Here is a 15,707-nt window from a genome sequence, read left to right on the forward strand (position 1 = left end):
GAGAATTTGAGTGTCTTTCTATCTTTTTTTGAATAATTGAGGTCTGTTTTATTTGGTGTCGCAAAGAATGTACAGACCACTGGGAGTATTTTAGAAGAATTTATTGGGTACTTTCTTTACAATGACTCTAACTAAATATTAAAGTCTGTCTACTGTAGACAGTGGGATGAAGAGAAGTATAAATAGACACTCGAAATTCAGAGCACTTACAACTGGATGAGTAAATGAAATATACATAAGAGCATTTTGAGACAGCTGATGGTAAGTGCTGAATGAGTGCTATAAATAGTGAATGCGACAAGAGCTAAGCAGGGTGGAAGAATTTTAAGAATGTTTTTGGGGAGACAAAAAAAGAGCAGAGCCTTACAAATTTCTGCCAGTTGGATATGTGTTATGCATTCAGTGGACATGAGTATCATATCTTGGCTACAGCAGAGAATAATAGGAGATAATATTGGAGTTGTAGGTAAGAACCAGACTGTAAAGAGCCTGAATCTAGGAATCAGTGTTTTATAGTAGAATAGAATGTAGTATGGAGTTTTAGGAAATTTAAACTGATAACTATGGATGGCATGAATCAGAAACTAGATCTCCTAAAGTTGGGGGGAGCTTTTAGGAGAGCATTACAGGACTCAGATATGAAATTGACTTGTTTCTCGTTTTAATAAAAAGTTACTGAACGCTTCTACTATGTGCCACACACTCTATTTGGCACTGACACTTCAGAAGAAAGCAAAGTATGGTTTCTGCCTTGGAAGAGATCATAGTATAGTCAGGAAAACAGACATACATACACCAGCAATTCCAGTAAAAAGTCACAATTATTAGTAGGAAAATATACAAAGCTATTTGAAGCCATAGATCCAGAAGGCATTACATTTACAGGAAAAGCTTCTCATAGTACTTTCATAGGCTTCTCATAGGCAATATGTAAGCTGGAAATTTCTTTAATTTTTCTTAATATCAAGGTTCAGGGAAAAATAATATTTTTATTATTTTTGCTTAGTTTTATTATTTCTTTGTGAAACATTTCTTTAATGTCAATATCAACATTGGGAACAAATGATAAATAATAATACTTATTGAGCGATTTCCAAATGTTGCAAGCATGGTTCTAAGTGTTTTATGCATATTTACTCATTTAATCCTAACAATAACCCAAAAGTTCTTATTCTCATTTCACCAATGGGCAAATGAAGTACAGAGAAGTAAATAACTTGCCCAAGCCACAGAGCTAGTACGTGGAGAAGTCAGGATGCTAATGTAGGCAGTTTGGCCATAGACCTTCACTCAACTGCAATAGCATACTGCCTCTGGATATTCACAGCGACATTCAGTTTCACCTCCAGTCACCAGCCTTAATCTATCAAGTGCTTTAAGACCTAAACAATTAATTATTTTTAGACAATTATTTTCATTTTTATTATGGTTATGACTTTTGTACACAGGAATATTCTACCATTAGATCTGGGTCTAGAATTATCATCTCCAATGTACAAGCTGGTACTGTTTTCAGCGAGATCTTAGATCCAGAGAAGCAAGACTCTGAGACAGAGACTTGCTTGCAAGAAGTTTATTGGAGAGTGTCCTTGGGATCAACATCTGTGGGGGAGTAAAGAAAGTAGAACTTAGCAGAAGGAAAAAATGAACCTCAAAGTAGTTGCAGTGGAGACCTCAGCAGATCTTACAGGGAAGCAAGAGCTGAGATGACCTTTCAGAGATGTCTTACCCTTGCAGCAAGGGTACCCGGCCTCATTACCTCCACTTTGCAGTCACTGGATGCAGACTCCTGGGAAGGAAAGGATCTTGAGTGAGAGGGCTTTCTCCTGATGGTGGCGGCTCCTAGAGAACACCACCAGCCACAATATGAGCAACTCAGCCACCAACCCAACATCCAGGATAGAGTAGTTCTCAGAATCACCTGGAGGGCTTGCTGAAACACAGAGCATTGAGCCCCACCTCAGAGGTTCTGATCCAGTAGGTTTAGAGTGGGGCTCAAGAATTTGTATTTCTAACAAGTCACCAGGTGATGCTGATGCTACTGGTCTAAGATCCACACTTTGAGAACCACTGCCCTATACCTATATTCTTTAAAAGACACACCTTAAAATAATTGTGTTAATCTCCCATAGCATTCACATCTTCCACAGCACTGTATGTGCCACACGTGTCGGCACTTATAGTAATGTGTCCTTAGCATTTTATGTCTTCTTCTCTCCATTGGGATTATGAGGTCAAAGTTTTGCACTATAAATACCTGTCAGATTGAACTGATTTAATATTTATGCTCTATGTTTGCATGATTTTGTGGTCTATTATGTGAGTTGACTAGAATTGCTATATTTAAATTTAAATTTAAATTTCCTGGATTAAAAAGAAGAGTTGCAAAATACAGTCTGATTGAAAAGATGAAACAACCCTTTCTGGCTTCATGTTTTTAAAAATATAGGTCAATGTGACCTAATAAATTCACATTTTCTGCAAAGATATTCAGTATTTCTCTTACACTCTCAGATTTACATGAAATGTGAAGTACGTTTTGTGACCCATTTCTTCCTCTGAGGTCTCTCATCCTTGGTCAATTTGTCTTTTCCTCCTTTCTAAATGCTTTTAAAAATAAGACTCTCCATAAAGCACACAGCAGCAATGTCCTAGAATTAATACAGTATGTAGAGTTTTAGACCCTCATGTGACATGTGTATATATACAAAATTACATAGAAATAGACACATTTTCCTATATGTATGTAAGCTTTGTAAAGATACTTTACATAGTAAAAGAAGCTTGTCAAATACTCAGAAAACGTACTGTTTTTAAAAGACACGTAAAGGCCAACAAATGCTTTCATGGCCTTTATTTTGTTGTATTTATAAATTCAATAAATACTCGTGATAGAAAATTAGAAACATAGAAAAGTACAATTTAAAAACCCAATCACTTGTAATTCTAGCCGTAAATATCACAGTTAACACTTTGGTGATTTTTCTGTTTTGGTTTTTTTTTTTTTTCCCTATGTGTGACAGTCTTTGGGAATCTGTTACATATACAGGTTCACATTCTACTTTTCTTCATCCCATTAAATATTCTTTGAAAACATGACCTTTAAAACTGCATGAAAATCTGCTTAGGACTGTGGTGTCATTTATTTATCTATTCTGAAACAATTGATCTTTAATTTTTAAAGAACACTAAGTTTTGGAAGACTTTTAATGGTGCTTAAGAGTTTGATTTAGATATATGGGTTCAACCTCTGATTCCCAGATTGACCTGGTTTCTATTCATTGTGTTCCAAAAGATACAACTTCTGCCTCGTTTTATACTTTGTTAAATAATACTATGAACAAGATATTAAAATCTGGCATTCTAGCATTTAAAAAAAATTTAGAGTGATTGCTTACTAGCTTCGTGTAAATGATCCCGTTGGGTTTGGGGGCTTTTTTTTTTTTTTTAAGTTTTTTGAGTTGTTTTTCATATGATCAGCTAATGAATTCAGTACAACTTCCCCAACGCCAACCTTTTTCTCCTGTTTAGCATTTTCCACTTTTTTACTCTGTGATGTACAAGCCCTCCCTGGTTAATTATGTATATATTTAGCTACTGCATGTGTGGGGCTTATTATTGTCATCTAATTAGATGTAACTTGAACTGCTTGCTTCTAGAAAAATCATTAAAAATTCTTTCCTAATGACCTAGAGATGACAAAATGTCTGTAAAGTGTGAAGAAGCAGACAAGCACAGGAACATCACTCTTAAAGAGTGTTAATCCAGATGCTGCAATCATCTAATTAAACAATATTTTGCTGTCATTAACATTTTCACCAAGGAATTGCAGTTATAATTTCTTTGTCAGCTGTCTCTAGATCACTTTACCTTCAAAACTAAAGTGCCATATAAAAACATTAAATTGGATGGTTTAATTAAAAAGGTTTTTTTTTTTAAATGAAGAAACATATCTGGTGTTTCTGAGATCTCATTTACTGTGCTTCACTTTTATTGTTTGAGTAGATTAGTGTCACAGGCTTGCAATATTTAATATTCATCTTCTAAGATAAATCCTTATAAGTATAGTAAGTAAAAAGAATTCTGCACTTATTACTGCTGGAGAAGGAAGAAACCCTACCAATTACAGCACAAGATTATTTACTAAATATCAATTATCCTAAATTTAAAAATCGATAAATAAGTACCTCCATGTGCCAGAACCTAACAGGTATTTGGAAATATTTCACTTTTTTGTTAGTAGGTAAGTTAGTAAACAGCAGGATTTTGTTTTTCATTTCACAGAGGTGTTCAGTAAAATAATTAAATTAATAATGCTAATTCATGGCTGAAACTTATAAATGCAAAATCCCAGAGTACCACTACTTACTCTTTTTCATCCACGTGATTTTTAAGTACATTGTGAATTTTTAATTCAAATCAAAAACATTTATAACTGTCCATGTGGCAAAGCTTTTATGTGGAAATTTTTGTTTAGAAAAGGTTTTAATGTAACTATGTCAGAACATCTATTTATATAGTTTATTGTATTTATTAGAATTAAAATATGCTATAAAGTTTTAGTAATTTAAAACTTACTAAATTTTCCTAAGCATTTATTTTTAATGAACATTCCAAAGATTACTAAAAATGAATTACAAAAAATGCGGGACAGATTAATTGCCATGAGCTGTGACTGTTGGCATCAATCAATTTGTTTGTGTGTTTTAAAGATGATGCCTTCTTTTCTTTGTAGTTTTCTGAAAATAGCATTATATCTTTTCTTATACTAGAAAATGACGTCCAGTAAAAGGCTGGTATCTTCCAGTATGGTCTCTATTTTTACGTTGTTTGTACTTACACATTTAAGTACTGAATTAATGTAAACTAATTTTTTATTGATTTTATTTTGACAGCTTTTCTTTACTATACAAGTGATAAAACTACATAAATTTTAAAAACCATTATGGTATCTAATTTTCAGCTATTAATTGATTTATAGAAATAATATAAATGTTATATAAATAACATCAAGTTATTCTCTAAAAAATACACATATATCATTAAAATCTATAAATTTTTTAAGTAGAATGGTAACCCAGAAAATGGCAGAGCACAGAATATGCCATGGACCTACTTAGAATCCCAGAAATAGCTTTACATAGCCAACCTTGATTCTCTGTGTATGTGCTGAGAGTAATCAGGTGTCCTAGATTAACATAAACGTGACCCTCAGTGATAAATTTTCAATTTTAGAATTTTATGCTGTATATTTTACAATGATACTGCTTTAGCAGAATATTTTCATATATGAAAGACTTTAATTGAAAGGTCCCAAATTCTTGTTTATTCTCATCACTATGATTCTTCACAATAGACTTACAAACATAAAGCAGGTGCAGTCATTGGCTGAGCTGTCGAGCTGCAGATATTTCCTTCCGGCGGTTTACTGCGCGCATTGACAACGCCATGCTCTCTCATACGCACTTCTGTGCCTTTGCCTAGTCCTCATCCTCCAAAGAGACTATCCTGCAATTTTCCTTTTTTATTTGGCCATTGTTTGTTCATCTTTCAAAATTTGGCTCATTTTATCCCATTTTTATCACATATGTAGTATGTATGTTCACATATGTGTTCATTCCTTCAACAAACGTATATGTTCGCTCTTTCAACAAACATCTATTGGGCAAAGAGAATGTGCCAATACACAGAGTTTTTTTTTTAAGCCCAGACCCTCCATTCTTGAGTTTACAGACTAGTGGAGAGGCAGGGAAGGAAACGGTGCTGTGCATCGGCTGTAGCACGTCTGCAGCCGTGCTGTGTCGAGAGAACAAAGAGCAAACACTAACCCTGCTCTCACCTCATTCCGGGAAATGCAAGGTGGAAGCAACATCCTGCTTTCTATCAGTTACCTGCATATATAATACATGCCTACATTAGTTTATGCATTTAAAACAGTATGTAACGTTGTGGTAAAATACAGATTCCTGTAAGAAACAGATAAAATAGTCAACCAATAAAATGTTTCCTCAATGAATTAATTAATTTGATTTGATATTTGTAATAATGGATTTAGGCCTTCCTCAGATTATGGTTGTTTTTTTTTTCAATTTCATAGTCAGGTTTACCAACTGCTACAAGCATAGGTATCTTTTAAGGTCAGTTGTTAGTGACGGATGCGATAACGTAGGCATATCTATGCTACTGCTCTGCTAACGTGGTCTGCGCAGCAAGGCCTCCAGGGTGAAATCCACATCACTGAGTATCAGAGAAACAGCTATTTGCACGGATTTCAATAGAAGTTTAGAAAGTCCTATGATCAGATCATAACACATTTTTATAAAAATAATCTTGTCCAAAGAAAGTTTTCTTTGGACCTTTGGACCCCGTTTCTTTAATAGTGTCCCTGTTAATTTCTTCTGATCATGTGTTATTTCAGTATCAGTTTATCAGGGTGAGTCAGTGCTGTGCTCTCTCTAAGCTTTCGACAGTCCCAGGGCCTTCAGTATCCCACCCATAAAGCTTAAACATTCTGTCAGAACAAACAAAAAACAGAAAAAAAAAAAAGTCAACCTAAGATCCAGCAGCTCTCCACTCAACTGAAACAACATGATACAAAAGGAAAATTCATGAACTTGAGGGAGTGAAAGAAATGTGCCTGACGTCTGCGTCCGTGCTTTTTCTTGCTGGCTTCTGGTAACTTGAACATTCTCTCCATTGATTCTTATTAGAAGCACAATGTTGTAGTCTGTATACTGGCAGTGTAACTTCTAGATACGTACTCATCATAGTAGGACACCATCACATAGTCTGCAGGTGTTCGGGCCAGCAGGGGAGTCTCCTCCACCATCGCTCTCAGGGACACTGGCCTGCAAGGCGTGGCTTCCAGGGTGGCGATAGCATCCTCAGCAAAAGGGAGCTGGAGCCTGGAGCACCCGTGTGGCAAGTTGCAGGGGCCCAAACCTGCAGGGGCGGATGTCATCTCTGCTCACATTCTGTAGATTAGAACTAAGACTGAGAAGTGTGAGCCAGCTCAGGATGGAGAGAAACTGACTATGACAAACAGCTAGCAATCTCTACCACAAGCTTATATCATAAAAAATTAATTTACTCACATCTTCATTTTTATTGAGTGAATTCACTTGAAACACATTGTTATGAGAGTGCTTTTGATCAAAGAGACATACTTCAATAAACAAAGGAGTTACTTTTCCTCTGAATTGCAATCATTGCCTTATCTATTATAAGAGTAGAACTATTTTCACAAGCAGTCAGTACACAGATTTTCATTTCTTTTTCTTTACTAGGACGGACGTATAATGATCTAAACCAATACCCCGTGTTTCCATGGGTATTAACAAACTATGAATCAGAAGAATTGGATTTGACTCTTCCGGGAAACTTCAGGGATCTATCAAAGGTAACTTTTAAATACATAGAAGTCAATTTTCTTTGTTAAGGCTATATTCTAAAAGCATTTCTACCAGAGTATATATAGTCAATGAATGTTTATAAGAAAGTAAACCTGGATGACTTCTCTTTTTGTAGTCAGCATCTAAATTTTGTCAATTCTTAGCATAAGAATCAAGTTACAAGAAGATAAGTTAGCACCAATATAGGCAAAATGTAATGGATAGTTGAGAAAAAGCAGATGTAGGGAGAGGTTGCTCTGATATCCTAGGTTTTAAAAGGCAAGGCAAGAAACTTGAAATTAATATAAATATGATGGCGAATAATTTCTGCCATGTACTTCTTAGGTCATCTGACATTTTATCTTGACCATAACACACACACACACACACACACACACACACACACACACACTGTAGGGGAGCTTAATACTGCAAAGAAAGTAGGCCACAATAATTTATCAAGGGTCTGCTAAGATGAGAGAAGATTTGGCCCAAAAATGGCAAGAAAAAAATACATAATGGGTGATAAGAATAGAAAGCAGATTTTTGGTTAGTTCACCTTATTTGTTGAGAGGAAGTTTAAGTGGGATACTAAACTCTTTGAAATTCAGTGAAGAATTAGGAACAAAGCCCCCAGAGCTGCTCTGTAGCCTCAGCCAATGTCAGAGCCAGGCCCTGAAGTGTGTAATACTTGAGCCATATGAAGCCTCAGCCCTTTCACATTTTGTTCCTTTTTCTATCATAGTTGGTTAGCTGGCTTAGCATTCCACAGCAGGAGAAAAGGCACGTGGGCAGGTGTATGTATGTTTGGTTTTGGAACGCGGTGGGTTGAGGAGCTCACAGACAGGGGAGCGTAAGTCCTGCAAGGAAGGGAAGCGTGCAGTGAAACCAACTTAAAATTAATCTCATAGATGGTTTTTAACTCAGCACACCTTCTCTTGCCTTTTTCCTGCCTTTGAAAACTAGTTCTACCTAAGCTGAAGTTCTCTATGCCACTTTTCACTAGCTGTGTGACCAGAAGCCAGTTTCTCTTAGCCTCAGTTTCCCCATTTATAATATGAGAATAATAATACTCTCCAACCTCATACAGTTGTAAAGAGCAAATGGCATGTGCAATTAAAGAACATAACACAGTACTTGCAACATAGGAGCACATCGTGAATATTAGCTTGGTTACACATGGGATACTTCTTAGCTTGTTTCTGGAGCCTGTGTACTAATTTTTTGCATATTCTTATCTGTCATTCACTCTCTGGTTCTTATATTTTATGTGACTTCCTTATCAAACTTGCTAGCTCATTGCTAATTTTAGCATATGATATTATAGGTATTCAAGAGACCTAAGAGATCAATTAGCCAACAGCTTACTGAGAGTCACACAGCTGGTAAAAAATAATGCTAGCAATTGAATTTCAGTATGATTGCAAATATAGTAATTATTTGCAGTACAATTGAACTGAACAAAACTCTTTAACCATTTACTACGTGTGAGTGAGTATTTAAGCTCAGGGAGGTAGAAGCACAGTAATTCACAAGGCCCGCCCTCCGGAAGGGAATCTGGTTACAGATTATCTGAATGATGAAATCGCTCTGTGCAAAATTAAGAACGTACTACATTAGAGAACTTCATGAGGCACAACAGCCAGTGGTTAGGAATGGGAACTCTGGAGTTGGACTGCCTGAATTCAGATCCTAATCCTGCCTTAGACTACTGTTAACAGGGCCTCAAACCACTATTTATTTCACTTTGCCCAGTTTCCTCACCTGTATAATGAGGACAGTAATAATAGGATTGTAGTGAGACTTTGACAAGTTACTGAGTGTGAAGAACTTAGCAGAATGCCTGGGGCATCAGCGCTAGTTAATACGTGTATGTAGAGGTAATGCAGCAAATCAGTGCTGTGTGCCGTAGACTGAATTGTCTTTCAAATAATGATGATAAATATATGCTGCTACATCCTTACTGGAATTTGAATGTTTGAGTGACATGCATTTCTGACATGACTTGCTGAGGCTGAGGTGGAATCTTTGGGTGTGAAGCAAAACCAAACTAACTTATTAAAATGAGGGTGAAAACTGTTAAACTAGTTCTTTAACAAAAGCTTATCTACATATGTTTTAGTCAACATTAATTGAATGGTCATTGTGTATTAGACATTGTAAAACATATATACAATAACAATGTATGGTGTAAATTCTCATGTGGCAGAAAAAAGAGTGTTAAAATATCATAAACTGATTACTAATATGGCTATTTTGGATTATTTTTTAAACTGGAAAGAAGATCCTTTTCCTTTGAAATCAACTGAGATATCTTGGTAAAAGGAAGTTTATAGACCAGAGTTCCTTTCCTTCCTCCACTCATGTGTTCATTCAGTCCTTCATTCAGTCAACGACTAGTTACCACACACTCACTATGCGTATGTCAAGCACTGTACTAGGTGGGAGAGGGGACGGCAGTTACTAAAACAGGGTCTCAGCCACCTGGGTAGAGTCCCTTCTAGAGCTGAGATGAAAACTCGGTTACCAGAAATCTGTGAGGCCAGCATTACGACAATAGGTACGTGGAGACTGTAGCAGATTGGAAGTTGCAAGCTCAAGTACGCGAAGACATTTGGACTCAAATGTTCCTGAAACACTTTCCCAAAGAAAACATGCCTTCCATTATGACTAATATGGATTATAGAAGGTATACGGGAAAATATTATCTAGTAATTATAGATTTTTAGTTTATCCACGTGGAAAAGATGAGATAAATGAGGAAGTCATTGTTTCTAAGTTAACTGGAGTATGTAAACGTTCTTCAAATTTTTAAAGCTGATCTATTTAATCTGTATTCCTTTTGGAGAACTTTTCCCTTTGTGACCCACATGTGCTCTCCTAAGTTTGTTTAGTGTTAGATAAACAGAAGAGATAAACAGACAGCCCAAATAAATTAGGCAGCGTGAACACTGACTGTACTTTTGCAAGCAGAGTCCTTCCTGTTGTGAACATTTGAACTCATAGTTCTTAAAAGATAGCTCTTTCTTCCAAATTCTACTATGTTCCATACTTTAGCAATTTGTTCTTTATATTCTATCAGGCTAACATGATAGGAAAATGGTAGCGAATTAAAGCCTCTTGATATGTTAATAAATTACCCTTGCATTGTTTCTGTGCTTCATTGAATTTCTTAATAGGAACTTCTTACAAATGGGCTAGAAACCCAAGACTATGCTGTATAAAAATCATTAATAAACAAGATTTTAATGTGTGAAAATATATCATTTTATATGCCTAATGGGAAAATGACATTTGAAGTATAATAATATAATTGGAAGGGAAAACTGCTAATAACACACTATTGTTGTAGTGAAGAGATGGCCACTGAGAAGTACATGAAATTCTTGTAGCTGTAATCAGTACTACAAATTAAAATTTTAATGGAGAGTTTGTTCATTCTTCAAAAGCTCAAGGAACCTTTAGAATATTTGAATGATATAATTAACCAGAAACATTCTAGAAGATCTCTAACAACAAGAGAAGTTGTTCCTAAACAGAGATTGGGACCCAGGTAACAATTTCTAGCAATGAATAATTCTAGAATTTGTTTCAGTAAACAACATTTGGAGCCCCAAATAATTTTTATATTCTTTACTGCATAAAAAATTAAGAACCTATGAAATGAGCAATCCTAAAAAAAATTAATAATTTATTTTCTTTCTTTATACCCCCGCATTACATTGGCTTTATGAAATTATGTGTTCTATCAGGGCTTTTAAATGAATGTTTTAGACAGCCCAGCTTGAACAATTGGCTTGAATAATAAATCAATATTATTGGTTCTTATAAGTGAAAAATTCAGAGGAAGGCTTAGTTTTCAGCCAGATTTTTCCAGTAATGCAGATAGTGCCACCAAACACCTGATTCTTTCCACTCTTCCCATTCTACTCTGCCTTCCTCACTGTGGGCTTCATACTCACCCTCTGCTGGATGGCTCCACGCACTCCCTTTTTAGGAGCGAAATAGCTGCAAGTTTCAGAACTCACATCATTCCATCCAGAGAAAGAGAGCATCTCCCCAAGTAGCTCTCATGAAAGACAAAGAAACTGTTCTTTCCCAGCAATCCCAGAAATTGTCTCCTCATATGTGGTTAGTGCAGCTTACAAGGGACGGGGTGTTATTAATTGGAGACAAGCCAGTTATTTTCCATGGTTGGAGTTGTAAGTAGAGTCATGATCAGACAAGAAGCTGAGAGTTGGCCAGAGGAACTTTGGATTCCTGTTTCCTGAAGAAAGGGGGCCTGGTTGATGGGCAACAAACAACTATTATTATAAAGTGTCAAATATACTATATCTGAACATTTCTTCTTTATAATTTATATGATCTAGAGAAAAGCAAATAAATTACAGGTTTGTATATGTATGGTTATGATGTAAGAGGAGCTTTGCAAAGTGCTCAGAGGGTGATGAAGTATAGTACTGACCCTCAAGGAATGATCATTGTTTATTAAGGGAAAAAAACAATAGGCAGCAGGTTGATTATTACATATGTACCGTTATAATGTATGACGTTCAGTGGAGTCAAAGTAAATTTACCATGATTAATTAAGCTAATTAAGCTTAAGCTTCAAAGCCCCTCAAGTTTCAGGGGCTTCTTTTTATCCCTTGTCCCTAATTTTATGTTTATAGTCTCATGTTCATTTTCTTAAATAACCCTTCTCCTGCAAATTGCTTATCTCATAAAACCCAAATCTGTCCTCAGTGCAAAGGAACGAGCTATCTCTTGAGGAGGCCTGGATGCTTCACTGAAGCACATGAGAGGATCCATAAGGGTTTTAAACATCCAGGTACACCGGGATCTGTTTCTTCCCACATCTGATCTAGGTCCATAATTGAACTTCTACATGTGTTTCTTACATACTTCCTCAAAGTGTTCTGACAATATTGACAAAACAGTGGTTTTCTATTTCATTTTTATGTAGCATCTAATATTTAACAAAAGCATGATGGAAAAATTAATAACAATATTTGTGTAAGATTATGCAAGCAAGAACCAAAAATGAGAAAGTAAATAAAAACAGTGTCCCTGTCCAGACGTCCTTTCCCTGGGGCTTAGATGACATGGACAGGATTACAGAGTGAGCGGGAGCTGGCTGTCTTGCTCTTCACCAAGTCTGTGCTGCAGTCAGCTCTCAGTCACAGAGAAAGTTGAATCCTGGAGGTTTCTGTTCTCTGTATTGAATGCTGGGAAAGGTTAATCCTGGAATCATCAGACCTTTTCAGTTTTTCTTTATTTGTATAAGCATTAAACCTGAGAGGGGAAAAATGAGAGGTAGTAAATAGAATATGGAGAGAATGTAGGCTCCATTCAGATGTAGCTCTCTTGCGTACTGGGCAGACTTAGACTTATTTCCTAAGCTCCCTGAACTTCTGTCTCCCCTTCTTTAAGATGAACACAATAGTATTTACATAACAGAGAACTAAATGCACTAATGTAGGTGAGTCACCTGGTATAACGCCCAACACACAGGGGCATTCAGTGACTGGTAGCTACACAGAAGATTTCCAAAATTGTCAGTTGAGGGTTCACCATCTTTGGTGTGATTGAAAAAAATCTAGTGAAAGATTTATTTAATTTTGTTCTAATAAAATAAAAATCAAGAACTTTTTATAAAATATATAATATTTTTCATGTGATAAATAATTGCTTTTTCATCTCTTTAAATTACCAAATTACCAAAACCTTAAGCATCAAATAACTGAAATTAAATTAAATGTTTATGGAAACTTGAGATGCACATTTATTTAGATGAAATCTTTTATTATATTTATAATATTCTTACTCTTTCCTTAGCTGACTTAACCAAACAGTTGAAGAGCACAGAAGCAATGAAAATTCCTTATCAGTAAAATTTATTAGACCCCCCCTCATCTGATTAGACATCACAGGTTCAAGTTTTACTCACTACATGTCCAGGTTAGAGGTCATGTGTATTGTTTGACATGATGGACAGCTCGTGAAACAATCTGTCATCGACTTATCTTTTCAATACCCAACCAACAGTGGGTGTAGAGGTTTTTCCCCCAGTTTATATAGATTTTCCTCATGGAGATGTGACATTGTGGTGAAATCTATCTTAAAACATGAAACATGCTACTGCTTCACTTATTTACATACACTCATGTGAACTTTGCTCTGAAATTACAGTGGTTACATGACTTTGACATGAAGCACAGCCCCTGCTCATTAAAGTATAAATGGAATTTTCCTATTTCCCAGTCATGCCCTCTGATAAATGAAGTAGTTTCATCACAAGGCCAAGTCCTACTAATATTGACATGAGCGTAAGACATCACACACACATTCACTGAGTAGAAAAAATATATTTTGTTAACACAGGAGTTGTTTGACTGACAGATGATGATAAGCATAACCATTTTCCCAAATTATTATGCCACTTAAAAGAGGAAGTGATAATGCCTGGCGGCTTCGAAATATGATAATGCAAATGAATGCACTGAAGTGTGAAAACTCTCAACCGTCCACCCTTGATACTGCCAAATGTCTACGTACCACGTAGAACAGAGTTTCAGCGGTTAGGGTGGGGAATGCTCAACTCGGCAATATGGCGCAAGTTCCTACAGCTTTTTCATCATAAAGTAACAATACCTGAAATGAAATTAGTTTGATTTACTTCAGTAATAATCTACCTAGTGCTCGAGTTTCAGCAACAAAATGTGAAAAATGGGCAAAACTACTAAGTGCCTTGGTAGCTATGATGACACAAAACTTATTAGAAGACAAAATGTGAATGTCTTAATTTAATTATTTACCATCTGCCAAAAATCCTACTAAATATGAAATTTTTTTCTAAATGTATATTGAGGGTCGCCTCAACATGTAATGCAATTTGAAAATCATTTTTGTTAATCTGGCTTCTGTTGCAGTGCAGAGGATGAGTACTATTTTAAGACAAGGTATTAGTGGCAGAATCTGGGTACCGTTTTCAACTCACGGAATAATCCCAGCCGAGGGTGTAATTGCAAGGGGGAAGTGCAGAAGGGCACCAGTTTCAGGACTGGGTTTATTTAAATTAGGAAGTGTATTCTCTCTTTCCCTTGTTCTTTCATCACACAAGCATTTATTGCACACCTACTCTGTGCCAGGCACAGGAGAGAAAGACGGTAAGAACTAGCCCCTATCTGTAGGGGTTTACAGTCATTTTTTTGTTTCTCCAAGGGTATTTTATGCTCTTTTGTCTCTAATCAAAAGTGCAAAGGAACAAGTTGATCCACATTCTCTGCGGTAACCAGAAATAGTGAGTTTCTTTTATTTGTTTGGTTTTTTTCTCCACTGGTGTTTGTTGGAGACACACAACAGGGTGGCCGGGAGCTTCGAGGACTTACACAGACGTCCCGAACCAGTCCTGCTTCTCCTGTCTGCAGTGTCTGCTTAGCTTCTTTTCTCGTGCCGTCCCACTTAGCCAAGCGTCCCAGCCTTTCAGAAAGAGGGCTAGAGGGATGAAAATACCGCAGCTTGTCCCGCTTTGACAAACATTGAGCTGTTAAAGAAGGAACTGGGAAGAATGGGAGCGCTTTCCTTGCGTGTGCTCTTGGGAGAATACTCCTGGGGAAGGAGAAGAGAGCCTGCCCCATACGCTTTTATTTCACCAGCCCCATGACACACCGAAAGTATAGCATTATTGTGGCAAAATTAGGCTGAAGTCAGTCTCTTTTAACCTTGCTCCCAGCAGAAACAAAGTGTTCAGTAGAGACGATCTTGAAACTGATGGCATAGGCTCATTATCTTGCTACTTAATGCTTAGAAAGCTTTTAGAACTGACACGAGAAGATTTAAGATATTTTATTTATATCTCCATTGTTTTTATGTAAAAACAGTTACTTTTCACTAAGATATTTAAAACCAATTTTCTTATAAATAATTCTAGGATAATGAGAACAATAACAGCCAACATTTGACTTGTTATTATGCTAGACGTCGTGCTAAGCATCGCACATAGATTTTCTCATTTTATCCTCACAACTCTGATGAATTGCACTGGTTGTATTTCCTTTCGTTTGTTACCTATTATCTCTCTACCATAGGTAGGTAGAATATATTATTTTTTAGAAGCCTAGTGATTGGCTTATCTTCTAGATTCCCTTCACCATTCCTGTATGCCCTTCCCTAAGGACAGTCACGTCAGATATGAGCAGAAGAGGCAAACTTCTGTCCCATTTACCTATGACTGTCATCCTAAATTTTGCTTATCAGAATACCACTTTGTTCTTTTTTTAATTGAAGTACAGTAATTACAGTGTGTCAGTTTCTGGT

The 15,707-nt window shown here is 36.3% G+C and overlaps 1 protein-coding gene across 7 annotated transcripts in view; it reads left to right on the forward strand.

Moving 5' to 3' along the window:
• Positions 1–15,707, forward strand: part of NBEA (neurobeachin) — a 540,106-nt gene that overhangs the window by 442,109 nt on the left and 82,290 nt on the right. For all 7 annotated transcript variants that reach the window (XM_072976118.1, XM_072976119.1, XM_072976123.1 and 4 more), the window contains one exon: positions 7,287–7,399. In XM_072976118.1, the coding sequence (XP_072832219.1) occupies positions 7,287–7,399 (113 nt within the window). The remainder of the gene's footprint in view (positions 1–7,286; positions 7,400–15,707) is intronic.

The sequence above is a fragment of the Vicugna pacos genome, chromosome 14, assembly GCF_048564905.1.
Source record: "Vicugna pacos chromosome 14, VicPac4, whole genome shotgun sequence".
NCBI classification, from domain to species: Eukaryota; Metazoa; Chordata; class Mammalia; order Artiodactyla; family Camelidae; genus Vicugna; species Vicugna pacos.